Genomic DNA, 26,551 nt, shown 5'->3' on the forward strand with positions numbered 1-26,551 from the left:
GAGGACCACATTGAGGTTCCACTCCGGAGCTGGTGGAGTCCGCGGCGGAATGACTCGCTTGAGTCTTCCAGAAAAGCCTTAATGGCAGGCACCCTTAAGAGGGAGAGGTGCTGCCTATTCTGGAGATAAGCGGCCATCGCAGATAGATGTATGCGAATGGAAGCATAGGCCAGATTACATTTGTACAGATGGAAAAGGTAACAGATGATATTCTGAATAGAAGCATCCAGCGGGTTAATGTTGTGGTCTGCACAATAAATGACAAACCGCTTCCATTTTGCCGCATAGCATGCTCTGGTGGTGGGCTTCCTCGCCTCCCGAATGATGTCCATACAGTCGGAAGGCAAGTGCAGGTAGCCAAACTCTAGGACTTCAGGAGCCAGATCGCCAGGATGAGCTGTTGCGGATCTGGGTGCTGAATGTCGCCATGGCTCTGCGTCAGAAGGCTGGGTGTGAGACGTAGCCTCTGATGCGGTACCACGGATAGTTCCAGAAACGTGGTGTACCATGGTTGGCGAGCCCACGTTGGAGCAAACAGGATGAGAATCATCGAGTGCTGCCTGAGCTTGCGTGCCACCAGCTGTATCAAGGGTGCTGGGGGAAAAGCGTACGCAAATCTGCCTGACCAGTTCATCCATATCGCATTGCCCTGCGACTGTGGGTGTGGGAACCTGGCGGCGAAGCTTTGGCATTTTGCGTTCTCCCTTGTGGCGAAGAGGTCGATCTCTGGATGACACCACCTTTGGAAGTACGGCTGGAGTACTGACGGATGTATCTCCCACTCGTGCATTTGGTGGCTGTGCCTGCTGAGCAGGTCCGCCATCTGGTTGTCCTTGCCCGGGAGGTGTTCCGCCATGAGGAAGATGTTCCTCTGAACGGCCCACTTCCACATGCTCTGAGCCAGATGAGACAGCTGCGGAGAGTGTGTACCCCCCTGCTTCTGAATGTAGCACATTGCCGTCATGTTGTCAGACCAGATCAACACGACCTTGTTGCACAGATGTACTTTGAAGGCTTTTAGTGCCATGAAGATCGCTATCAGTTGAGAACATTGATGTACATCTTCCTCTGCTGTTGCGTCCACAGTCCCTGCACAGTGTAATGGAGTACATGAGCTCCCCATCCCTGGAGAAAGGCGTCCGTCGTAAGGATGATCTGTGGCACAGGCTCTTGGAACGGTCGGCCCTTGCAAAGGTTTCGTGGATTCCACCAATGCAGAGAGTTGTATGCCTGACCGCTCACCAACACTAGGTCTTTCAACTGCCCGTGAGCCTGAGTCCACTGACGTGCTAAGCACTCCTGAAGCGGGCGCATATGTAGCCTCGCGTGCGGGACTATGGAAATGCAGGAGGCCATCATGCCTATCAACTGCATGAACACTCGTGCTGGAAGCGAGTGTTGAGGTCTGAATCTTTGGATCAGCGATTGAATGCTGCTCACTCACACTGAATTCGGCTGTGCTGTGGCCGCCAGAGTGTTTATGGTCGCCCCCAGATACTGCCGTACGTGGGCGGGCTGGAGGTGGGACTTCGGGTAATTCAGTGAGAATCCCAGATCGTGCAGGAGGTGAATGGTGTGGGACATGTGGGCGGCACACTGCTGGGCCGACTTCGCTTGGATGAGCCAGTCGTCCAGATAGGGGTAGACGTGGATGTTCCGTCTCCTGAGATGCACCGCCACAGTCGCCAGGCACTTTGTGAACACCCTGGGTGCCGTGGTAACACCGAAAGGCAAAACCTTGACCTGGTAGTGCTGGTTTTGGATGGTGATCCTGAGGTATTTCCTGTGTGAAGGGTGCAGTGGAATGTGAAAGTACGCATCCTTTAAGTCTAAAGTTGCGAGAAAATCCCCCTGTCTGAGCAATGGGAGAACCTGCTGCAGGGTCAGCATATGGAAGTGCTCCGACAGGATGTAGTTATTGAATGGCCTGAGGTCCAGGATGGGCCTGAGGGGCCCGTCCTTTTATGGTATTAAGAAGTACAGGGAATATACCCCTGTGCCTCTTTCTTGCATAGGCACGAGCTCTATTGCCCCTTTTTGCAGCATGACTGTGACCTCCTGCTGCAATAAGTGCAAGTGCTCGTCCGACATAGGACGGCGCTTTGGGGGCATGTTGGGTGGAGTGGATGTTAACTCCAGACAATAACCGTATTGGATAAGTTTTCGGACCCACCTGTCCATGGTGATGGACTTCCAGATGGGCAGGAACTGCTGGAGTCTCCCCCCGACCGGTGTTGTGTGATCGGTGGGCAGTGACAAGGCATCACTGTTTGCTGGTGGTAGAGGACCTGGAGCTGTTGTGCCACGTCCTCTGCCCTTGGCGCTGTTGCCACCATATCCACCTAGACTCTTGTTGGTGTAAGTAGTCTGAGTGTTGCCCTTGTAGTATTGCGTCGACTGGGAGAGCTGACCCCTTGAGACGCCTCTAGTGCTGGAGCGACGAAAGGACCCACCCCGAAACTGCTGGGACTGTAAGGCACCCATGGATTTTGCAGTGTCAGTGTCCTTTTTCATTTTTTCTAGGGTGGTGTCAACCTCTGGGCCAAACAGGTGATCTGGGTTAACCGTTTGGTTCAGGATGGTGGTTTGGATGTCTGGCTTAAATCCAGAGATTCTTAGCCAGGCATGTCTCTGAAGCATAACACTGGTGTTTATAGCCCTGGCCGCGGTGTCAGCTGCGTCCAGAGGGCACTTAATGGAAGCTTTAGAGATTAGCTTCCCCTCTTGAATCAGCATCTCAGCCCCTTCCTTGTATTGATCAGGCAGGTGTTGCAACAGGGTCTCTAGTGTATCGTAGTGCGCCCTGTCATAGCGCGCTAGAAGCGCCTGTGTGTTTGAGATGCGCCATATGTTGGCTGCCTGTGCTGCTACCCTCTTCCCCGAAGCCTCAAAGACCTTGGATTCTTTGTCTGGGGGAGGAGCATCACCCGTAGTCTGAGAATTGGCCCTCTTCCGGGCATTCGAGACGACAAGGGAGTCCAGAGGCAACTGTCCTTTAATGTAGGTAGGATCAGTGGGCGCCGACTTCTATTTCTTGTCAATCCTGGGGGTGATCACCCTTGCCCTGGTAGGTTCTTTAAAGATCTCAGCAGCATGCTTTAAAACACCCTTAAGCATAGGCAGAGTTTTTACAGTCTTTTCCGATACTGAAAAAGTGTCAAAGAGGAAATCCACATCCACAGGGTCAGCATGCAGCTGGACATTGTGATTGTTGGCAGCCCGTTCAATGAGGGCATTGAAAGCAGCAGAGCCTTCAGTAGGGGAAGTCTTTGCAGAGAAGAGCTGAGGGTCTTGACCTGAATGAGGATCCCCAGGGTCACGACTAGCTGCCCAGGGCTCATTTGTATCCTCAGGGTCTGTATAGACTGGATAACTGTATTCATCCTCCTCATCACCCTCACCAGCGTCCACATCGGAGTAGGTGGGCGACATCATGTGTTTGTGGTGAAAGGGGTTCCACCAAGACCGGAGAGCAAGCAGAGTCCATCTTCTTCTTGAGAGGCATCCTGTAAGACTCCAGTTGGGGTTCTGGGGTGATTTTCCGCTTCAGGAGGGAAAGCCTGCCCGTTTCGGCGTCGATGAAGTGTTCCTGACGCTCTTCTTCTGAAGGTTGTCGAGGCCGCTGGCCGTGGACCACCGACGACGCCTTCGGCGCCGAGGAGACCTTTCCGGGCACGCCGGCCCCTGGCTTAGGAGCGAACGCCTTCGGCGCCGTTTTAGGCGGCAACGTAAAGAGGATCGGCGTGGACGCCTTAACTGGTTTCTCCACAGGCTTCGCAGGCGGAGGGTCCTTCGGTTTGGCCGCCGCGGTGCCGTCCCTGATGCGCTGCAGGGAGTCCGTCACCTTTTTGGTGAACGCGACGGAAGGACGCGTCGGTTCAGCGGAGTCCTTCGAGACCACCTTCGGAGTAGAGTCCTTCGAGGCCACTTTCGTCGTCGATTCACGAGGCGTAGCGGCCTTGGCCTTGTCGTGCGGACGCGGGGCAGAGAGGACCTTTGGGTCATCGAGTCGCTTCTTTGGTTCACCGAGAGTTTTCTTCGGTTCGTCGACAGCCTTCTTCGGGTCGACAAGGCCCTTGCCGGCGCCGACTGCCCTCGGCGCCGACTCGCCAGTATCGACCACCTTCACTTTAGTCTTCGGCGCGGCAGACTTCGTCTCGACGCCCTTGACTTGGCCTTTTGGCTCGACAGCCATCCTCGGCGCCGAAGCCTCAGAAGTTTTCGATCCCACCAGAGCGATGCGCACTTTCGGTTTCGATACTTGCACCTGCGCAGTATCTGGCGTCGAGACAGTAGGTTTCACTTTCAGTTTCGTTTTGCCAGGGAGTGGCTCAGTAACAATGTCCGTGGCCGGGCCCGAAGGCGGGCCGTGGAACCCATATCGAGGTCTTGGGTAAGGCCCGAAGGCGATCCCTCGACCTGGGCCTTATAAGTAGGCACGGCCCCAGAGTCAGTTTGAGGAAGATCTTCGTCCGAGCTATCCTCCATGGCCCCGAGGGCACCGTCGTCGTCTCCTACCTCCTCGACGACTTCTTCGCTTTCGAACACCTCAGCATCAGCGTCGTAGTCGTCTTCGACGTCCGACGCGGGGTTTGATTCCGAAACGTCCTGGACATATTCTTCCTCGACATCCCCAGCATCGAAAATGTCCGTAGGCGCTGGAGCAGATTGCTGGGCCTCCAGGCGCACAGCTCGACGGAGCGTAAGTGTCTTCTTGGACCTGAAGCGTGAACAGGCCATAAACTTGGCCTCATCGTGGTCCGGCTACAGACACTTGTTGCACACCGGGTGGACGTCGATGTGGGGGTACTTCGAGTTACAGACCGGACATCTCTTAAATGGACTTCGGTCCATGATGGATGGTCGATAAGTCAGGATCGTCGACTAGGCCTTCCGCGCCGAGAGCATGCGGAAGTGCAGAAAACCAGCTCGGAGCCGAGCTAGAAGTTGTGAAGCCGAACGTGAGACAATACCGACGTATAGACTAAAGACCTTTTGGTCTCAAGAAAGTTTTTCTATCGATTCCGACAAGAGGGAACTAAAGACATCCGAACCCAATGGCGGAAAAAAACAATCTGAGGATGGAGTCGATGCCCATGCGCACTGTAGTCGAGGGGAGGAGCCACCTATCTCGTGATACTTCGAAGACTCTTCCAGGACAACAATGTGCAATCATCCGGACCCAACACTAGGCGGCGATCCATGCACAGATATGAATTCAGCAGCCCACATGCCTCGAACTTGACAATTCTGTTTGTGTTGACTACCTCATCCATTGTTATTCTTCTACTGTAAAGCGCTCTGATACCCTCGTGGGTCAAGTTCGGGCTATATAAAACTCTAGAAATAAAAAAAGTTGTCACCTTCACCGCCCCTTATATCGCACAACTGCTCACCAAGTTGAAACTTGGTGGGAAACAAAAAAACCCCATTATTAATCACATTAGGGAAACCTATTGCATTTACCAACGCTTGTTTCTACTTGCATTCTTTTAATTAAATGTGCACATGTTGAGTTTGTGTTTTATTGCAGTTGTGTCTGAGGGTGAATGCAAGAATGAGCCAGTGAGTGGATGGACAGATGCAAGAGTGTAAAGAGGAGTGTCAGAGCTCATGCATGATGCCTTGAGTGCACAAATCCATCAGTGAAACAGAAGGCACTTTAATTCATAAGCCTGACGTACTGGCATTGCCAATACTTGTAAAGATATGGCAAATAGATAAACAAAGCATCACACTGCCTGCATCCTAAGTGGGCACAGGTCTTGTAACATTATCCAAAGGCCTTTGTTGCCTTAATACTGGAAATGCCTGGACCACCTGCGGGATCCTTTAATTCCAGGGTGGACAAGCTCAGCTGTCCGTGTGTGTGGGGCAGGTGGTGATCACTAAAGAACCCTGCATCCAGAGGTGGCACACTGAATCTATAGGCAGAGGGGAGAACCCTGACTAGATCTTTTTATCACCTCAACAATGTGCAGTCTCGAAGGCTCTGTGCACTGGAGTTTCTGCAAAAAAAAAAAAAAAGTAATTAGGAAATCATTCTGACTTGAATGGAACACAGGACACCTATACGTTTTCCGGCTCTTACCTCTCCTGCCCAGAGTTCTAAAAAAAAGATCAAGAAGCACCAGGCCAAGTACCTTTGTGGTTCTAGATTGGGCTAGGAGTGTGTGGTACCCAGAACTGCTGACTATGAGCATCTGCCTGCCAATCAGACTCCCACGCCATAGGGATCTTCTGTCACAACAGCAGGGCAGAGTCCATCATGTCAGCCTGCACAACCTACACCTCCATTAGTGGAGATTGAGGGGGCGGCAGATAACTGCTTTTGATCTTCCTCCTGAGGCGGTGGTCATCATCCTTTCTGCCAGGTGTCCTATGTATGAATGTATATGGTATTTCTATAGCGCAAACCTAGCCAAAAGGCTGCAGAGCACTGTACATGGCCAAAGATAAGCATGAAGTCAAAGAGTAATAGGAGTTTTTTTTAACTCTTACCTAAATTGGACCAGTGTTTGGGTGGTTCTGGTGGATACAGGAATGTTGTTCCAGATCCTGGGTGCAGAGAAAGAAAAGGCCTGTGGTCTTCTTTACATTTTTTACACTTCTTAGTCTGTCTTTTATTCCTTTAAGAACTATGTGGCAACAAGTGGTCTGATTCACTTCGATAATGCTGAACGTGAATCTTCACAACATAATAACCTAGTTGCTCTCAATTTGTTACGTGCCTGACATGCAAGAACAAGGACCTCGTGCTTGTACAGACTGGTAGCCACCTCAACATTCCTTGCTATCCAGTGGCTAGACTGTAGGCATCAAAGGTGCTTCGTGCTGGCTATGTGTCAAGTATGCCATGTGGTTAGGGTACCATCTACAGAGAAAAACAGCATTAACTGTTATATTTATCTCTGCTCGATTTATGTCATTTAATTTAATTTTGTTTTCTTGAAACAAAACTGGTTCTGGGTGAGAATGTGTGTCCCTGGGAGATTAAAGAACTGAATATTTGGCCATTAAGTTCTATGGCCTCAATTCTGCTGTTGTGTCTTTCTTGCATAGTCACTCTTTTCGATGCCAACAGGCAAGGTCAGTCTTAAACTCTTTCAACCCATAAGGATTACCAAGCAATTCCTGATTTGAATCTACAAAGGGGGTGCACTTGGTGGTATGAGACTTATGACCAGAAATTAATTGCTGGGACTTATCCACAAAATAGGCATTTTTAGAGGCCTATATATCCTTCAAATTGTTTTGTCCCCTTTTACGTAGGTTCTCGTGCACAAGTAGTCTCTTTAAAAGTTTCAATACTGGATAAAAAGGTGGCTACCACAACACTGTACACTGTGATCATTATTTATTGATAGGCATTACATTCACCAAATTCAAATGGGTAGTGTTACCAATGTTTTCAATAGATGAGTAGCCTAGTATACCATAGATTACGTGTCGCATAAGAGTACTCAGGCCCTTTGTTTGCAATGGCTCGCAGCCATCCTAACCTTGTGTAATATAGAAACAAAGCACTTCTGACAAAGTTGGGCTGTGTTTTAGCCATTCCTGTCTTTTTTTTTCTAACACACGTGCCCTTATTACTGGTACTTCTAAACGGGACAAAAGGTAAATGGAGCCCCACATTTCCTCTAAAATGCTCGCAAAATCCTGCAAAAAACCAAAATGGTTTTAAATTGTAACAAAACCAGGGCTTTCAGTAGATAAAAAAAAAAGAAGATTTCTTACTCCAGCTTCTCATAGGTTTCAAGCTGTGCAGAACAAACAGGGGCGAAATTTAATCTAAGCATGGATCTTATGTTTGGGCATTGGGGGTTCGCTGCTGACATCAAAGCAGAGTCTACCTACACATATGTTGTTGGCCAACAATCTCAATTTAATTTTGAGAGCAATTAGAATTCCATAAACACCCTCTAGATCACGCATGATGAAGCGGATATGAATCTAGAGCAAATTCAGGTTGCAAAATATACTTTTAACGGGGTAGATAGGCATGAACCAGTGACGTGTACAGTTATCCCTCTTTGTTATCATTACACTGGTGAATGCAAAGAAATAGGCAATCTCAATTTCTTTATATCCACAGATACCCTGGTGGAAGGACTGAGAACAGCCTGCTTAATAAGGATGTCAGCCCCACAGCCCCCTTCAGTGCTTTGAGACCCTCACAGGTGAGTAGTCACACTATATAAACTCCTGTTGATTGATTCTTGATCCTGGAATGTCCTCCTTTTAAGCAAGCGGAAACTGACTTGATCTAAAGGAATGCAACACAATTGAGGAAAGCGTAGCAGTAAAACAAAAAGTAACACACCATGATAATCTCCCAATAAAACCATTTTTTGAAAACAATGAATAACAACCTTTTAAGGAAAAAATAGCAATTTACTGTATAAAAAAAGATATCAACATGATAAATACAACTGCATTACGCGTGTCTCACAGGGAAACCAATGAGTGAAAGTTAAAGTAGCTCAAGACTATGGGGGGTGGACATTCTTTATGTCTTTAAAAATCTGCAAAGAAAAACAATTTCAAAGAGAGTCTATCCATGGAGATTGCCATGGTAGATGTTAAAGAGAAATGTGTGTCACTTCAATACTAAAATCTATGGGGACAGTTGATGCTTACTATACTTCTGATCTATGTGGAAGAAAATAGCACGTTAGCTGGTGAATCATCATTGTCAAAGCAATGGCTTACAATAAGTGAACAGTTTAACTGTACACTAGAAGTATGAAGGTCAAATGGAGGATCAAAAATAGGAGCTGCTGCAAAGTCTTCACAAAGAAAGTTACATACCAAAGAAATTAATAAGGAGGACTCTACAACTGCAATCTGCCATGCAGAATCCAACTTGCCAAGGGCCTAATGTGCAAATGTCAAAAACGCATTTGGACCACTAAAATCTCATGAGGCATCTCCAATTCAGCTAGACTCGCACATTACATATGCATGAAAAAAAATGTAAACCATGAGTAAATGACTGAAAATCCTGGAGTCAATAGCCAGCAGCTATTCAACATGGAAATATGCAAGTTAGATAAACTATTACAAAGGTAGCAGTGGTACTGAATAGCCGCACATGCGTAGATTGCAGTAGCTTTTCGACATTTAATGGAATACAAGGTAAAACAGTTATGTCTATTTGCGGCTACAACAGACTACACACCTGGGCTATCAAAATGTGTACTCGTAGTTATGTCCATGCTATCACTAGCTTATAATCACAATATTAGTCTGAAGTACAGCACAAAAGTTAAGGAAAAACATAATGCAACGTGCATAACCTTGATCATGTAAGTGATTTCCATCTTCAAATACCACCTGTACAGAGGATTCTCTTTTTAGGGATCGTCACAGACACTGGTGGTTTCACAGACAAAGCAGTCCCTGCCACGAGTCTAGGTCAGTCAGCCTATGAGCCCAATGTTTCAGAAGAGAGCACTGGTTCCGGCCCAAGGGTTCCTAGGCTACTTAGGCTCTTCTCCTTGTGCATCCTGATCGTGCCTATGCATGTGGGCACATGTAGGTTCTTCAGTGGAGCCTTTACTTTCAATTGGTCCAACACTGGGGAGTCTTTCAGACATCTACATTGTAGCTAAAGCAGCTCAGGGTCTTTGGTGGTGGATGACGGAAGCCACCCTGACGTGAGACAGACAGTTCTCTTTAGTCCAGCCAGACTTACCATGGTAATGGACCTCTCTGGGATGATATAGAGATCACGGTTCTCTGGTCACTGATGGAGTAGTGTGATCACATCAGTATGTCAGAGTCGTGTGCCTGCTGGATGCCCCTGAGGGTTTGCTGCCCTCCATCCAGTGTAGATCAGTTAGGTCCTGAAACAATCCGACCATACAGTACTGAAAAAAGCAAGGTCTGAAGCTGTGGTGGTAACTGGTACCTAATCTCCTCTAAACTACTCCCCGTTCAGTGGAGTAGGCTTTCGGAAGCAATACGGTTCCATGTTAGGTCACACACACACTCAATATAGTAAGTCATGCTCCAGATCTGAGGGCTCAGAACATATAATTGAAAGAGGGTGGCACCTTTATGTGGCTTTGTATCTTCATGTCTGGAGACAGGGTGGAGGGTATCACCGGTTTTCAGCAACACCACCAGCACCAGCAGTTGGTCCGAGAATATCGGAGGACAGTTGGCCTTCAGGAGCCAGTCGTTAAGGTACATAAATTCATGTATCCCTGACCTGCAAAGATGGGCCGCAAACATCAACAATCTTTTTGAACATCCAAGTGACTGAAAGATGGCCGAAAGAAAAATGTTCTGATCTCACCATAGCATAGGTTCTTTCTGTGTAAGAATGCAGAATCAGCACGTAAAATGTCAGTACGGCCTGCAAGTCCACGGATACCATTCAGTGTTTAGAGTTCAAGGCTAGTAGGACTTGGGCCAGCATGTTCATTAACATTTCTTCATTTGTGAGGAAGGCGATCAAGAGCCTGAACTCTAAGATCGGCCCAAGTCCTCTGACCTTCTTGGGAATCTAGAAGTATCAGGAACACCACCAGATACCCCTCTACAACTCGAACTCACCTTTGGTAAGAGTATCTGTACTCCTCTGGGGAGAACACTGTCATAATCCTCCAACGTTTGGGCAAAAACTGGAAGAATGTAAGGAAGAGTAATAAAGAAAGGGAGTGCGTAACTAAAATGAAAAAACTGAGGGACACAGTAGTCTGAAGTAATAATATGCCAGCTAAAAAGAATGGAATTCTGACATCAAATGGCAGTTGGTGGAGGCTTTTACAGCAGCATTCTAAGAGAAGGACTGTTGCATCATCTGGTGGCTGTGTTACTTACCATCACCCCTGCCCTTGGAGCCACAAAAATAACTAAGCTGGTTGTTAGGCAGGCTAGGAGGATGGCTCTGGCAGTAGGAAAGGCGCATTGACTGTCTTATAAATCGCCAATAATGCTGGTGGAAATTGGCAAGTGGGCGAAAGCAGCCTCCAAAAATAAACTGTAGCTCTGCTAGCTTTTAAGCACTGTATCACAATCCTTTTCACTACTGAGCGCAGATTCACCAAAGGAAAAGCTCAGGAGAAGTGGATGCCCCCAAAAAACTCAGTTGTTTTAACTCTGAGCATGGAGTCTGATCACAACTCTGGTGCCCACTGCCCAGGCAACACAACCTGTAGTGTCTAGGCTTGACCTCAAAATATACATTGCTGCAACCAAGTTCTGGAAATCCTTGGAGAGCATGGGCAAAATCTTACACCCATATATCAGACGGCAACAGCGTAGAGATGCAAAATCTACACAGAATTAAAGGATTGAATGTCAAGGCTTTGTTAAATAGAAACAAGGGTTCTGAAGTTGCTGCCCAAGCAGCAAAATCTTAGTGAAACAGTGACCTCAGTTTCCACTCAGAGCAACTGTAAATTCAACATATTTGCGTCTCTGCATTCCACCACTGCAAAAAGCACTTTCTTCAGTTAGACCCCATGGGGTAAAATTGATACTGTTTCTGGTAAAATGTCATAGCCACTGGCATTTTGCAGGCCATGATACAATCCAGCAGCAGTATAATGGGGGTGCAAGTTATTTGCTAGCTCATAACGGTCTTCATTAAGAGGAACATGCTGGAGTACTTGAAGAGCATCAGAGTCCAAATCGAAAAGGGCCTTCATACTCCTGAAATTAAAAATTCAAGGCCAGAGGTCTAGAGGAGAGTCATCTTCAAGAGGCTGTGCCACTGTATTCATGTAGCACAACATGGACACGCCGTAGCGGATGTTGGCTCCAGATCTGCCAACAGTCAAAGTGGATTGTGGAACTGCTGCATCTACACCTGGAACCAGCTGAAAGGGGCAAGTAAGCACCGGGGAAGAACCAAGCAGAGAAAGTTCGAATGGAGAACTAAACAGACATTTGCCTGAAAACACACCAAAGGGATCTGGAATCACTTTAGAAAGTTTCAACATGGCTACTTTGAAGGCCACATTTTGCTATGGAGGCTATGATGGCCTGGTAAACTATCGGTTCAAGACGTAGATCTAAATCGAACATTGAAGGAGGAACCGCTGACTGTGTAATCTTTCCTCAAAGAAGGAGGATTGGCGAGAAAAAGATCCTCATTTGGACTTTGCTTTATTGTAGACTTGTCTTTTGACTTTGTCTTAGGTCTGCCAAAAGATGACAAATGAGAAAGACATCGTGACTTGGAGTAGGACGGGGCTTGCTTTTTGTTTGCTCAGAGTAAAGTTTTGAATCCTTCGTGTTCTTTGAATGCATTAGGGAGCATTTGGCAGAAGACTTGTGTTTGGTGCTGAGACACCAAAGGCAGACAGTGTGAGTCCATGACCAACATCTGCTTGTGACGTGCGGCATGGCTTAACCCTCTGGATGGAGAAACTCCTGCATGCGGTCACAAGTTTTTAGAAGCCTTTGGTAAAAGGAACCAAAAATGGCAGGAGCAGAGCACCAGATTCAGGTAGAAGAGCATAAATATAGCGTTACAGGCGTAAGTGTACAGAGGTTGTGCCTTAATGTATTTTCAAGTCACTATGTCCGCAAGAAGGCGGAACAGTGTGTGGTGGAGACCGATACTGCCACCTAACAATACACACAAGCGATCGTAAAGAGTTTTCTGGATCAGGCTGGCTCCAGTAGAGATTCAGGTGTTTATACAGACAAGGATAGGTAACTTGCTCCCTTGCATCTGAGGTGAGTTACTATCAGCTCAGACTGACTAATATTCTGAAGTTGGGAGATTTGAATATGTCCAGCATGTACCAAAGAAACTAAGAAGAAAGGGACATTTGATACAGCAGCCATATTGTAACAATCTAGCTTTACATTTTTAAAATAAAAGTAAGGCAGGGTAGACTACCATTCACCCCTCCCACCCCAGGTGAGCAGAACATTTTTTGTTAGAGGAGTATATCTTACCATCGCTCCTCTTAGAGTTTACATCCAACACCATATACATCGCACAAAAACCCAGACGTATTTTAACACCACACTCTCGCCAGATCACCTGGTCTCACAATTTATTGTTTTTTAATTTTGGTTATTGTCCAGAAACCCACTGAGGCATCACAAATGATGTGGGAGTGAATATGTGTGGCAAACTCCATCCCTTATGGAGAATTTAAACGAGCACAGTTCGTTCGGCAACTACACAAGGCTGACAGCTGATAAGTAACCTTCTACAGTACTCACTAGAAGGCCTTGGTGGGCTAAAGAAAGAAAAAACACAACAAAGCATCTGAAAGATTCCACTTTATGGGAGTCAGTGTCCTTTATCACACAAAGCACAGCCCACTCACATGTATATCAATGCACTGCTGTATCCAGTGTGGATTATACATGCATTGCTGTAGCTGCGTGACAAGACAGACGTGTTAAAACAATGCTGAGCTGCATCACTGCAAACAGCCCTTTTTGCTGTCTCACCCTATTGTGTGTCATTTTATGCATTGTGTGTGTGTGTGGGGGGGGCATGCCCCTGTAGTTACACACTGTTGTAATTCAGCACATAAAACCAACCAAACCTTATGAACAAGCCAGAAGGAAATAAAAATAGAGCAAATACATTAGATTACTAAGGTCCTTATTCATGGGTAAGTAAAAGAGAAAAAAAGGGCTACCTCCCAGGCATTGGCATTTACTCACATTATCAAGGGTGGGTGCCATGTCACTTCTTTTGTAACTATTTGGCACTTACACGCTTCATGTAAGTGACGGTCCCTGATTTCAATTGCTCTATGTAAAGCATATATTTTGAAATATTTATTGTCCATTTGTCAGAGGTGATTTTCTCCTACAGGTGACTTGTGTAGGAGGGTTCTTTGTGAGCAGTCACTTGCATTTGTGGTTTTACCCTTTTGGGGTTCCCCCTGTTCTGTGGCCGCGAAAGGGCTGGTTGGAGCTTGAGTAGCATGGTCATTGTGGGGGAGTGGTGGTCTTTGATGGTGGCCGAAGGCTGCGTGCGTAGTTTGTGGTTGTACAGCTCCTCTTGAGGTGAAGGCTGTTCTTTTTCTCTAGGTCATGCCTTCCTGGAATGTTTCCTTATACTGTAGGGCTCCCAAGGCCTTGGCGGTTTCATTATCTTTTTTCATGAGCTGATGCTCTTAGTCTATTGCCTCTCCAAACAGGCTGCCTCCTGCAAAGGGCATGTTGATTATGGCTGACTGGACCTCCTGTTTAAATCATGAGATTCGCAGCCAAGTGTATCTGAGCACAGTGGTGGCTGTGATGAGCTACCCACTGGCATTGTCCGCTGCGTTCAGCGTAGATTTCAGGCATGTATTGCAGATTGTCTTACCCTCCTACAACACTGCACTTGCGCCCGCTTGTACTCCTCTGGCAAGTGTTCCATGAGCTCCATTTCATCCTACTGTTGGTGGGCATATCTGTTTGCAGGGCATTTGAGTCAGCTATCCACCACTGTCGCTGCTGATCCTTCCATTTTCCTCCCTATAATAATCACTCACTTTCCTTGTCGGTAGGTGGTCCCGTAGCCATAGGGGTATTTTCCATCTTGAGTGTTGTTGCCACAAAGAGGGAATCAGCTGGCATGTTCCCCCTGATGTGGGGTGGATCTTTAGACTTGAAGATGTATTTCTTTATCTACCCTTGGTGTTATTGCCTTTGAAGGAGCTGGCTCTTTAAACGCCTCTCTGCCCTGGTCCAACAAGCCAGGCAGCATTGCGAGAAATTGGTTTCTTTTCTCCTCGGGTAAATCTGTTTCCAGGAGGAAGCTTGCCTCTGACTGTTCTCGTTCCAGCGGAACCCCATAAGTACATGCATCTCTCTTTATTCCTGCATTGTATGCAGCATTGTATATGCAGTGATGTCAACTGTTGGTGACTACCTCAAGTGATTTTCTTTCGGAGTGGAGTTCTGTTTCCTTTCTGTGTTTCGGGGTCGATGTTGAAAAAAACTTTCAGTGCTTAAGTAGAGTCTTTGGTTGTTTCGGTGACTTTGAGCGTTGATGCAGAGTAGCTTTTTTGGTGCTGTTGTGGGCCCTGCCTTTGAAGATGGCGTGAGCTGTCTTTTGACGTCTCCCTCCAATGACTTTTAGTCCTCTCTTGAGGTCGAACAGGTTTCAGGGGTTTGCCACCAGCGGTGTCCCTTATCTTGGGTCCATGTGGCTCTATGGGCGTCACCTTACCCTCCGGCCCAGGCAATTTCAATAGTATTGCCATTTTTTTCAAGGCTGATCCTTTCGGCACAATTGTGTCGTGACCCTGAGGGTTTTCCTTCTGTTTGGGCTCCTCCCTCTGCGTTTTCTTGAAACCCTTACTAGTATGGTCTCAGATCACCTCTTTGAGGTCTGGTTCTTTTCCTTGGGCCTCCTCTGTCTCTTTCAAGATGTTATCCTTGTCGCTAGACAGCCTGAGTTTCTTTAGGGACTTCTGTTCCTCTGTTGTGATTCCATGGCGTAGTGTGCCTACCTCTTCTTCTGCCTTACACTGATGGTCTCATCTAAGAATTATGCGCCCGCCAGAGTCATCTGAACTGTGGTCCTTTGGGAGACAGGTTACAAACCTCATGCGTGTCCTTCTGGGAGTGCCTGTGGGGACTAAGTCAAGGGATTTCCGGGGCATACATCTTACATTTCAAAAGGAGGGGGTTTAAACCCAAATAATCGTTGACACCTATGAAAAAAAAAAAAAAAGGAACAAAAGACTACAGGGAGACTATTTCAGGCCTAACCACTAAATGGTGGAATACATTGCATATGAATTCAGAAAAGATTCACACTGCAAAACCCAGCTGTTAAGAGTGAGTGTTAGTTGGACTCCAGCTACAGGGCAGCCAGATGGGTACATCCATGAATTGCAGCATTATGAAACTGGGCATACAGATCCTGCAAGTCACTTCTGTAATGCCGCCTACGTTTATTGGGCTCAGGCCGAGCTGGTGCCGCCCACATATATGGGGCTCAGGCTGTCCCGGTGACCAAGTGTCTGTAGTATAGGAGGTGGCAGTGTGTAAGCCTTCTGTATGAGTGCAGGGCAAGCAGTCTGCCTGTGTAAGGACATCGTAAACGGTGAGCCTCTGGAGTCCAATCTCATGATGTGTGTCTGCTTTGTAGACTGTAGGGGCCAACGAACCAAGGGGTTTCTTCAAGGGAAGCGTATATTTCATCACAGTCTGAGTGTATGGGGAGGGAGGAGTGTCTATCAGAGCATTGAAGTCAACAATAGGGATGATGCAACAGGGAAAATAAGATTAATGGAGAGAAGTGACTGTCAGATTTTGGTCTGCATCTTTGGTGAAGTCTGTAGTTTCTTGGCAGTATGAATACATTAGAAGTATTGAATCTGAATGAGTGAGTGTAGGGTGACCGGTGTACCTTTGTGAGAGCAGGGTGGCAGCTGCGTGGTGCCTGTTACCTTATTGATGGCAGAGTGGGTCAAGTGTTTATGCAAGTGCAGAAGTGCCTGTGAGCACTATATGAGGGAAGTGTACAATTGTGACTGCAAGGTGGGCGGCGTGCCTTTGCGAGTACAGGGTGAGGCACAATGATGCTAGACCTACTGGCATTGCCAATGTTTGTTTAAAATACTCATGGACAGAATCAACAGATGCCAGACTGTACAGGCCCACATACTTATTATGGATCAAAAAATTATCAAAACTGCAGAATGCAATGCCACAGTCCATAGAGTACAAGGAGGATATTCCCACCTTGCCGTAGCTAAAAGTATAAATCATCTAGCGTTCAACATAGGTGAGCTATGCATTATGCATGGCTGTGTTAAATCACCAAAGCACAGTTGACGCACATGTATAATATTACAACCTTACCTCATTAACATTTATCTTTGATTTTGCTGAAGATTCTAAGAATGCACAATTGTTCCACTGTCTTGCGAGATTCTGACCTTGTTCCTTCCCTACAACTCTCTCATCTTCCAAGTCACACTTGTTCCCAACCAAAATCATTGGCACCTAAAAAGAAATGGACATTTAGAAAATATTAAAGAGTGATGGCCTAAAAAAAGATGCTTAACAGAAAAGGACAGTTGAACAAACACAGAAGGAAACATGGTATGGTAAACATAAAATATTTATTTTCTGCAATGTTGCCACATGTTTGCAGTTTAATTTCTTAATAACAAAAATGCAAATTATCAGGCACTTAAAAAACTTTAGACAGGGTCACTATAGCCTACATGAACAGTATTTTCTGCAAGTATTAAGAGTACATGTGGATTTCATTTACATATTGATTGATAGAACTTACATAAAATCACTTCTAAGCATTTAAAGTAAACCAGGTGGGCACCAGAGAGATGGTAGATAAAGTCGATGAGAGGAGTAGACCTAGGCGAAAAGCTAAAATGAAAAGAAAGACATTTGGAAATAATGGTGAACAAGGCAAAATGAGCAAAGGACATAGGAAAACCGAGAAACTACAAAGGGTTCCGGGGTAAAATGTTTTCATTCGAATTATCGGCCAAGATGGCGTTGGAGTAGGACGCTTCTCCGAGCCGCTCCGGCGCCGATCCGACATAGCTTCTTATAGCACGGTCCTGAGGGAGCGGACTAGCTTCAAAAGTGCGGCGGAAGTCCCCCTGACATAGCGGAGTGGCCCGGTGCCGTCGGTGGAGCGGAGTGGCGACTGGGGCGGTCACGGGACCGACTGAGCTTTGAGGCCTACGAGACCCCGGCATCGCGTGGTTCGCGGTGCCCGCCGTTGAGGAAGCCAGGCCCACCTAAGATCCCGCCCAGGACCCTCCCTGCGCTGATCGAGAGAGGGGGGGCGCTCCCTGCCGGCGAAGCGGCCGATCTGGTCACCGGTACGCCTTGGGGGTGTTCGGTGATACTGGCCTGTGGTGTGGAGCGGGACCGCGAGGCGACGAGGCGGAGGAGCAACGACACCCAGCAGTGACCACCGAGGGGAGGCCCGGTGACGCCCGGGTGTCAACGGGGCTGTGCACGCCGACGGCCGCTGTGGTGAATCGACAACAGGTGGGGCCCCGTACTGGACTGGAGGAGGAGCGTGGAGCCGGTCCGGCGGTGGAGGCCTGCGGGCGGGCCCAGAAGCGAGCGGATTTGCCTGCATTGAGGACGTGGCCTGCGTGATAGCAGCGGCATCCCTGACCGGCCGCCATAAGTCTGCAGGCCCGCGGTGCACTAAGTACGCCGGCCATTGGAAACCGTAAAGCATACGAGCACGTGCAGGCCGGGCTCCTGTGCTGCCATGTGGGCCGCATGAGTGGGTCGGAAAGCGCCTCGGAGTACAGTTTGAGGCCTGGACGTTGGGATCGTGGACCCAGACATTGGACCGGAAGTGGAGTAAGCTGCTCGAGCCCTGCATCGAAGCGTGCCTTGGCGGGGCACGTTGCGGGGCCATTTTGTTTGGCCTCTTGGTGTAACTGGTTGGCTATCGCCAGTGCCGTCCGGACTGAGTGCTGCCCGCCACGATGTCCAATACACTGCGCAAGGGGCGTCTGGGGAAGGATGGCGCTTCGAAGTCCTCACAGCAACCTCTCTCTCCAGGGGCCAGTGGCTTGTCGAAGCAGTCGGACGATGAGGCACCTGTGACAAAGGCCTTTATGTCTGAACTTTTTGCCTCCATCAAGGAAGACATTTCCGAGCTCCGCGCACAATTGGCGTCCGACCTGCGGGACGTACGGAGAGATGTGGATGGAATCGGTGAGAGGGTGGCGACCCTGGAGGACCATGATTTGAGTGTGGCCAATGATGTACATCTGTTGCAGCAGGATATCATCCGCCTCACAGAACAGAACTTGGACTTGCAGACGCACGCGGAGGACCTGGAAAACCGTTCCCGCAGGAACAACATCCGCATTCGAGCAGTGCCATGGGATGGTGAGGCAGGCGACCTGCGTGGCTACGTTCAGGAGTTGTTCCTACAGATATTGGATGAGGAGGATGTGCGGGAAATTAAGATGGACAGAGTACATAGAGTGGGGTTGCCCAGGCGAGGAGGGGGCCCCCCTCCTGACATTCTCGTCTGTGTACATGATTTCCAGGTGAAAGAACGCATCCTCCGCAAGGCCAGGGCCATCACATCGTTGCAATTCAGGGACCACCGCCCTCAGCTTTATCAGGACTTAGCAGCGTCTACGCTACGGAAAAGAAGGGAGTTCCGGCCAGTGACTGCTTTTTTGCGGGAACGTAACATCGCCTACTCATGGGGTCACCCCTTCAGGATTATCTTCCGATGGCAGAATCGGCTTGCACAGATACGCTCCCTCCAAGTAGCGAAGGACCTCTTGGGCTTGGAGGATGTACAGCCTTCTCAAGGAGCGACCGCTTCCCCGTCTCGGAGGCGCCACCGCTCTTCTTCATGGCACAGAGTGGGCGCATCCCCGGACCGGCGGCGGCCGGACCGCACTACCAGCCTGCAGGAAAGGGGCAACGCGGTGGCTTCGGTGGCCTCGGCTACCCTGGCTGATTCACAACAAAGCTCCGGAGCGGCATGACCTCTGCTTTAAAGACGGATCGGCACTGGAGGGGGGTCGGCCTTCTGGTCTGGGGGTATGGATGTACTTTTGGAGGAGACACCCTTGACCATGGCCGTGGGGGTTACCGAGTTGGTCCCCCTACCCCACTTCCGGTTTGGAAGGCCCCTCACGAACTTTAGACTACTGGAACTGATGAGTATTTTCTTCGACTTTACTGTTTTGAGTCTGTTTTTCCTATTGTTTTTCCCTTTGTGGGGAGGGTCGGGAGTTGGGGGGGTTTGGGGTGAAGGGTGGGGGGGTTCCATGACGGTGACGAGGGGGGGGTTTGCTACGAGGACGCTTGATGCTGTGTGTGAATGCTCTGGGTTGGTGTGGGCAGGTGGGAGTTGCAGTCAGGACTGTTGCAGGCTGGTGGGAGGCTTGGGGAAACATGGTTGGTCCTCTGAAGTTGTCTCTGAACGGAGGGCTCCTGAGTACGGGGAGGGAACTCATGGGGTGGCAGCGGAGAGTCCTGGGGTTCTTTTGTATTATGCCGATTAGCATAGGAACTTGGAACGTCAAGGGTATGAACTCACCGCAGAAGAGGCAGAAGGTATGGAAGTATGTAGTGGATCACCAGCTTGATATAGTGGGGTTGCAAGAAACTCATTTGGCACGGAAGGATGAGTTGCGTCTACGGCATAGGGCATATCCCATTATCTATAGGTCCTCCGCTGCCACGAAACATAGGGGGGTGGCTCTCCTTTTCCGCGCTGCACTTCACTTCCAACCCGTAGAGGTGCGTAATGATAAGGATGGCCGTTGGTTGATGGTCAAGGGGCTCATTCAGGGACGACTATGCACATTTGTGGTGGTGTACCTTCCCAACTCTGGTCAGAATAAGTTTTTACAAAGCTTGTTGCAGAAGGTTGGGGATTTTGCGGAGGGGAATCTGTTTCTGCTGGGGGATTTTAACTTGGTGTGGGACAAGGAGGTGGACAGCTCAGGGGGTCACAGGGCGGGTACGGGAGTGTTCTCTACTTCAACGCAGCAGGTGGTGGGGGAACTGGGGCTGGTTGATGGTTGGCGATTTATTCATCCGGCTACAAAGGATTACACGTCTTTCTCCCACGTACACCACTCCTACTCCCGCCTAGATTACATTTTCCTCGGCCAATCACTGCGCGGGGAAATTGTGGATGCCGCCATTCTTTCAATTTCCGTTTCGGACCACAGCTTGTTGATGCTTAGCCTTCGCTGGTCGTCGCCCGGCACAGGACAGCGGAAGTGGTACTTCCCGGCCTCGGTGATCAGGGACGATACCTCCAATAAAGCGTTGCGGCTTGCCATTAAGGAATTTTTTGAGCTCAATCCCCCGTCGGATACCTCACTCTCGAACACGTGGGACGCTTTTAAGGCCTCAATCAGGGGCACGTGTCTAGGCCTCAACTCGCTACTCAACAGTCTGCGGAGGAAAGACCGCGAGGCCCTAGAAGCTGAAGTGGTCGAGCTTGAACGGGCCCACAAGCTCAACCCTTCAAGGGTGACCCTCCGACCATTGACGGCGGTGAGGGGGAAATTGAGGGCCCACTACACCAATAGGGCCGAACTCACGCTCTTGAGACTGGGGCGACAATCCTATTCCTGTGGGAACAAAGTGGGCAAGCACTTGGCGCGTCAATTACGGGATAGGAGAGAGCGAGAGTATATAGGAGGCATCAGAGATGCAGCGGGTGTACTGCAACATCGGGACGAAACGAAGGCGGACATTTTTGGACGCTTCCATGCTGACCTGTACACGGGAGATAATTTGGGGGCAGAAACCCAAAAGGAGTATCTGCGACGTCTGCCCCTACCCCGGATATCTAAGGAGTGGAATGAGTTATTGGAGGCACCGATCTCTAGGGAGGAGGTCCTTTCAGCCATTAAGAACTTGAAGTTGCACAAGGCACCAGGACCGGATGGTTTACCGCTGTTTTTTACAAGGCGTATGCTACAGAGTTATGCGACTTCCTAGTGTCTCTTTTTAACGATATGGCAATCTCCGGGACTTCTACAGGATCTCTGGCTGAGGCGGTGATCACGGTCCTGCCGAAGCCGGGGAAGGATCTAGCGCACTGTTCGTTTTTCGCCCCATAGCTTTACTTAACATCGACGCTAAATTGTATTCAGCTATTCTGGCGTGCCGCCTACAGGACTTGATGCCGGCGATCATACACCCTGACCAGTCAGGTTTTATCAAAGGACGCCAGACCCACGATAACACTCGTAGAGTGGTTCTCTTAATTGAAAAGGCGACAGGTTCCGCATCCCGGCAGTGCTTGTGGGCCTGGACGCGGAAAAGGCTTTTGACCGGGTGGATTGGGGCTTCCTGTTTAATACGCTGTCGGCTTTTGGATTTTCGGAAAAATTTATCACTATGGTGAGGGCAAACTTCTGCAGTCCCAGATCGAGAGTGGTAGTGAATGGCCAGATGTCGGCCTTCTTCCCGCACTCGAGGGGCACCAGACAGGGTTGCCCCCTCTCCCCCTTGCTGTTCGCGCTTAGCATTGAACCTTTAGCGATGGCGGTGAGAGAACATGAGGGGGTGCGAGGCATACCGTTTACAGGAGAGCAGCATAAGATCTCGCTCTTCGCGGACGACATCTTGTTCTCGGTGGCGGACCCAGCATGTTCCTTGCCTTGCGTTAGGGAGATTCTGCTGGAATTTGAGGAAGTGGCGGGATTTAAAGTAAATTATAGCAAATCATATATTCTGAATTTGACTCTCTCGCAAGCTGACGTGGCCCACGTGCGGACACTGACACCTCTAGCCTGGGCCACCGGGTCGATTGTTTTCGGCCAACTTCCCACCCCTCCTGGCGAAGACCCGCACCGAATTGGAGAGATGGAAACCCAAATTCCTGTCCTGGTTGGGCAGGATACACGCAATTAAGATGGTCCTTCTCCTTAAATATTTGTATTTATTCCAGGCCCTACTTATTCCGCTAGATAGCACTTACTTTCGGCAACTTAAGACGCAGATACTGCGATTTATTTGGCAGGGGGGCCGAGCCCGGCTATCCTTCGCAGTCTTACGCCGACCTAGATCAGAGGGCGGAGTGGGACTTCCGGACCTGCACCTTTATTACAAGGCAGCCCAATTGAGGGTATTGGTGGAATGGTCGCAGCAGCTTTCAGAAAAACATTGGCTGCATATGGACCGGAGTGTTGCTGGCCGGTCGATATGGGATCTGGCCTGGAAGCCGAAGAGGGACCGTCCCTTGAACGCTTATATTAGTACCCCCACGGGTACTACATTGAAGGTCTGGGATACCTTGGCTGCTGACGAGCGGTGGACGACTTTCCCATCTCCGTTTACGCCCTTGCATTTTAATCCGGCCTTTCCGCCAGTGCTCCATGAGGGGGCTTTTGACGCATGGAGGGAGGGTGGTTGTAGGGCACTAACCCACCTGTTTCATGGTCCGGATCCCCTGACCTTCGCTAACTGTGTACGGGACTATCAGGTACCGCAGTCTGATCGGTATCGGCACGCCCAATTGTTGCACTGGGCCACGTCACCGGGGGTGCTGGAGGCGGCTACGAGACCCCCCCTCGACGTTCGAAGCTTTTCTGCAACGGACATCCACCATGAAGGGAGCTATCTTCTTCCTCTATCAATTGTTGCTTAAATCCGAAATGTCACCTAGCCCGCTTTATATGGAACAATGGGAAGAGATGGTGGGAAGAGATGTCACCGATAATGAATGGTCGGCGCTTTGGCGGGATATGACCCAATTTAACCATTCGCTACATCTGAGGGAGGCACATCTAAAAACTCTCACGCAATGGTACTTATGCCCGACCAGGCTCCACCGCATTTACCCAGCTACTTCTGATAAATGCTGGAGAGGATGTGGACTCCTAGGGGACTTCCGCCATATCTGGCGGGACTGCCCGGTGATTCGGCCCTATTGGGACGAAATCCTCTCACATATCAAGGATATCCTCCAATACCCTATAGAGGACTCTATAGCCTCTGTACTGTTGGGTCTACGAGACCCCGGACTTGAACACCAAACACGATCTGATAAAAAGATTCTGTGGCTCTGCCTGGGGGCGGCCAAACTCACATTGGCGGCGGCATGGAAGCGGACGGAGGCACCAGCGATATCTCTGTGGCATGCTCGGCTTTGGAGCTTTTAAGCTTGGACAGAATGGCGGACATCTTCCTCGGTAATTACAAGAATTTCACGCTTGTGTGGGGACCCTTGGTTGCCTTCCTCTCTAAAGGCTTGCCGTCGGCGGTGTGCCCAGCATCTTTGAGATCTCTACACCTCTTCCAAATTTAGTGTGGCTTTCTGAATGAGTGTGGTAAGTGTGTGTCACCGTCATTGGGGGGGGGGGGGGGGGGGTATTGGGAGTTGCATTTTCTTTTTATCTTCTCTTTTTCTTTGGGTAACTGAGGTGCACATCAGTGTCAGTATGTACATCTGAATGGACTACACAGGCTCATGGACCTGCTTACTTTGGGACTTCCTTTCTTTACAATGCACAACACCGATGGTTGACTGTTTGTCCTAATGCTCTTATTCCCTGCAGGTACCTAGTTTGATTGGACTAGATTTATCTTTGCGGTGTGACAACACCATTGTTTTGATTTGGAATGCTCCCCCTGCGTGGGGAACTGTGCGCCACCTCAGTGCTCCTTTCCTATGTTTCCTTTTGTTCTATGCAAAATAAAAATTTTACAAAAAATGTTTTCATTAATAAAATTATAAGGGCAAGAGTGAATGTTGTAAGCTATGTAGAGATTTTAGCCCTTAAAAGAGAAAGCTTTATAACCAACCTTATTTGGTTTTAAGTAAAAGAACAGCAGTCAGCAATCAACTACAAGCATTGGCAAAGCCAATAAGTCTCGCCTTTCAGATCGATTGGCTTATCAATGCATCGGAAAGGGCTTTTTTGATGGTTTTGTGAAGCATCAGCCAAAATACAAATAACAGAAGAGATGGAGGATGGTCAATTTGTAAGCATGTCCGTGTCACTACATTAAAAAAACAAGCACAAAAACAAAACCCTATAAAGTGCTTTTTTGTAAGGCAGAGCAGCCCAGAAGTTTGCTGCGGGTCCTCAAAAATTAATAAATAAGAACAAGGGGGAGGACGACGGGGAGGGAGTGGGGTAGGTCCAAAAAAACCAAAAAGCAATAGCTGATCGGGGTTGGGGCGGGGAGTTAGCTCAGAAAGCAACATGGAGCGTGGTAGGTCAGTGGGTGTTTAGGTGAGGGAAGCAGCCCATGAGGGAGAATGCTAACAAACACAAGCATACTCATGGAGTGCTAGAAGAAAAAGCCCAAAAGGCAACTCCCAACCTCCATAAAGAAGAATTGTATTAAAGACGGTCAAATGAAGTCAACCACCAACAAACCAGCAATACAACCCTCTACAACTCTGCCTACTGTGAGGAATGCTACGCCTCCTATCTAATGAAAGACACAAAAAATAACTCCCCAGAGTTCGAACCCAACAACTCAATATAAATATCTCATTTGTGATCACCAAAGCTTTTTCACATGTAACAAACACAAAACAGGAGGCAAAATTCCAGTCATCAAAAAACCTAAGGTAGCCTATTTCTATTTACTACCTAAGATACAAAAAAGCTTCTCCCTCTCAAACATCCTTATAGGCCTAAGATTAAAACCAAATGCACCTTTGACCAATCACACAATCCTAAAACAAAGTCGGAAAGGATACATAAATTGCATTTTCTTACTATTGACAGGAGATGCAAATGAAGCGATTGATTAAACAAAATGAGTAAACAATCTTGTCCCACATCTGAAATTCAACTGCATTATGAGCCACACAAGCCTAACCTTTCAGGACTTGCTGATTATCCCACAAAGGGGGATTCTAATCAGAGGTCAAAACGAAACTGACATTCACTATTAATGTGGTATGATAGACAACACCAAAGCTTCAATGAAAATCTGCGATGAGGATAATTCCAGTGATTATGGAGAAACAGATGTGAGCTCTAGATCTGAAGAACAGTCAGTACCAAGAACGGCTGATTACACTTCACCAGCATCATTGGACATATTGGCGTTTGGTCCTAACAATGAACCTTCAAGAAAAACAATACCTCACAAAAGTGCTCCGTCTCTCCAAGAAACGCTTTGAATAATAGCGCAGCATTCCTACAGACACAAGAAAAGGACACATGGAAAGGAACATGCGAAGAGGATCACTTGTGCCTCCACGTGTTTCGGACATATTCAACAAACTAATATTAACAAAAAAGAAAAAAAGCAAGCACTAGCGAAATCTAAATACAGGCACCAAGAAATATGGGGGGAAAACACGGTCTTCAAACAGGGGCATAATTTGAAGGGCATATGTACATACTATACTTAAAAACAGACAGCATCAGTGGACAACAAACCATAAGTTCTTTAGCCCCAAGTGATTGGCCACCACTCCTGTGGAAACTGCAGTGTGTATCCACTAACTAAAATCAAGATAGCTTGGTTTTGGGGTTACCCTATGCTGTGGGGGCTCATATGCAACAAACCCCAACAGATATGATGCCATTTAACATGAAAACAAAAAAAGTGATGGTTGGGACGCTTGAACCAATCTCAGCCACTGATCAACTATTTGGGGCCACATCCCAGTCCATTGTTTTTTACCCCACAATGCCACCTCAGATTAGAGCCAGCTATATGCGCATCAGCCTGGACCCTGTTCCAATAGGAACAGATTAACCCGAACTGCCAAGCCAGGCCTTCTCAGAACCTGAGCGTAAGCAACCCACGGTCACTATTGCGGTGTTTGAGACTCTTCAGTCAGCTTGGTTCCAGTAACAAAGTGAACACGGGTCCCATGTCCAGGTCGCACGAAGGGTATTGCACCGAAGTAAAAAAAAAAAAAAAAGGGGGATAGAAGATGCAGCATGAATAATGACCAATGGCTAAGATTTTTAATTCAAGCATCCCTCGAATAGCTTTTTTGTTTAGTTTAGTGTGACACACAAAGCCTCGCCCACACACTAGATTAGCATGATGCCTGGGCCATTAAAAAGTCAGAATACCAGTTTCAAAAGCAATTTGGCCACTCGGGGCAGAGGGGGTTCCCTGCCTCTCACAATGCCGGGGACATCCC

General features: G+C 48.3%; 1 protein-coding gene and 1 long non-coding RNA gene across 9 annotated transcripts in view; one reads left to right on the forward strand and one right to left on the reverse strand.

Annotated features, from left to right (window-relative positions):
- LOC147751123 (uncharacterized) overlaps window positions 1-26,551 on the forward strand; it is a 426,133-nt gene that overhangs the window by 309,415 nt on the left and 90,167 nt on the right. For both annotated transcript variants that reach the window (XR_015295544.1, XR_015295540.1), the window contains exon 3: window positions 8,099-8,183. This is a non-coding gene — a long non-coding RNA (uncharacterized LOC147751123). The remainder of the gene's footprint in view (window positions 1-8,098; window positions 8,184-26,551) is intronic.
- RAP1B (RAP1B, member of RAS oncogene family) overlaps window positions 1-26,551 on the reverse strand; it is a 461,814-nt gene that overhangs the window by 133,289 nt on the left and 301,974 nt on the right. For all 7 annotated transcript variants that reach the window (XM_086919007.1, XM_086919012.1, XM_086919008.1 and 4 more), the window contains one exon: window positions 16,795-16,938. In XM_086919007.1, coding sequence (XP_086775133.1) covers window positions 16,795-16,938 — 144 coding nt within the window. The remainder of the gene's footprint in view (window positions 1-16,794; window positions 16,939-26,551) is intronic.

The sequence above is a fragment of the Lissotriton vulgaris genome, chromosome 1_1 (assembly GCF_964263255.1).
Source record: "Lissotriton vulgaris chromosome 1_1, aLisVul1.2, whole genome shotgun sequence".
Taxonomy (NCBI): domain Eukaryota; kingdom Metazoa; phylum Chordata; class Amphibia; order Caudata; family Salamandridae; genus Lissotriton; species Lissotriton vulgaris.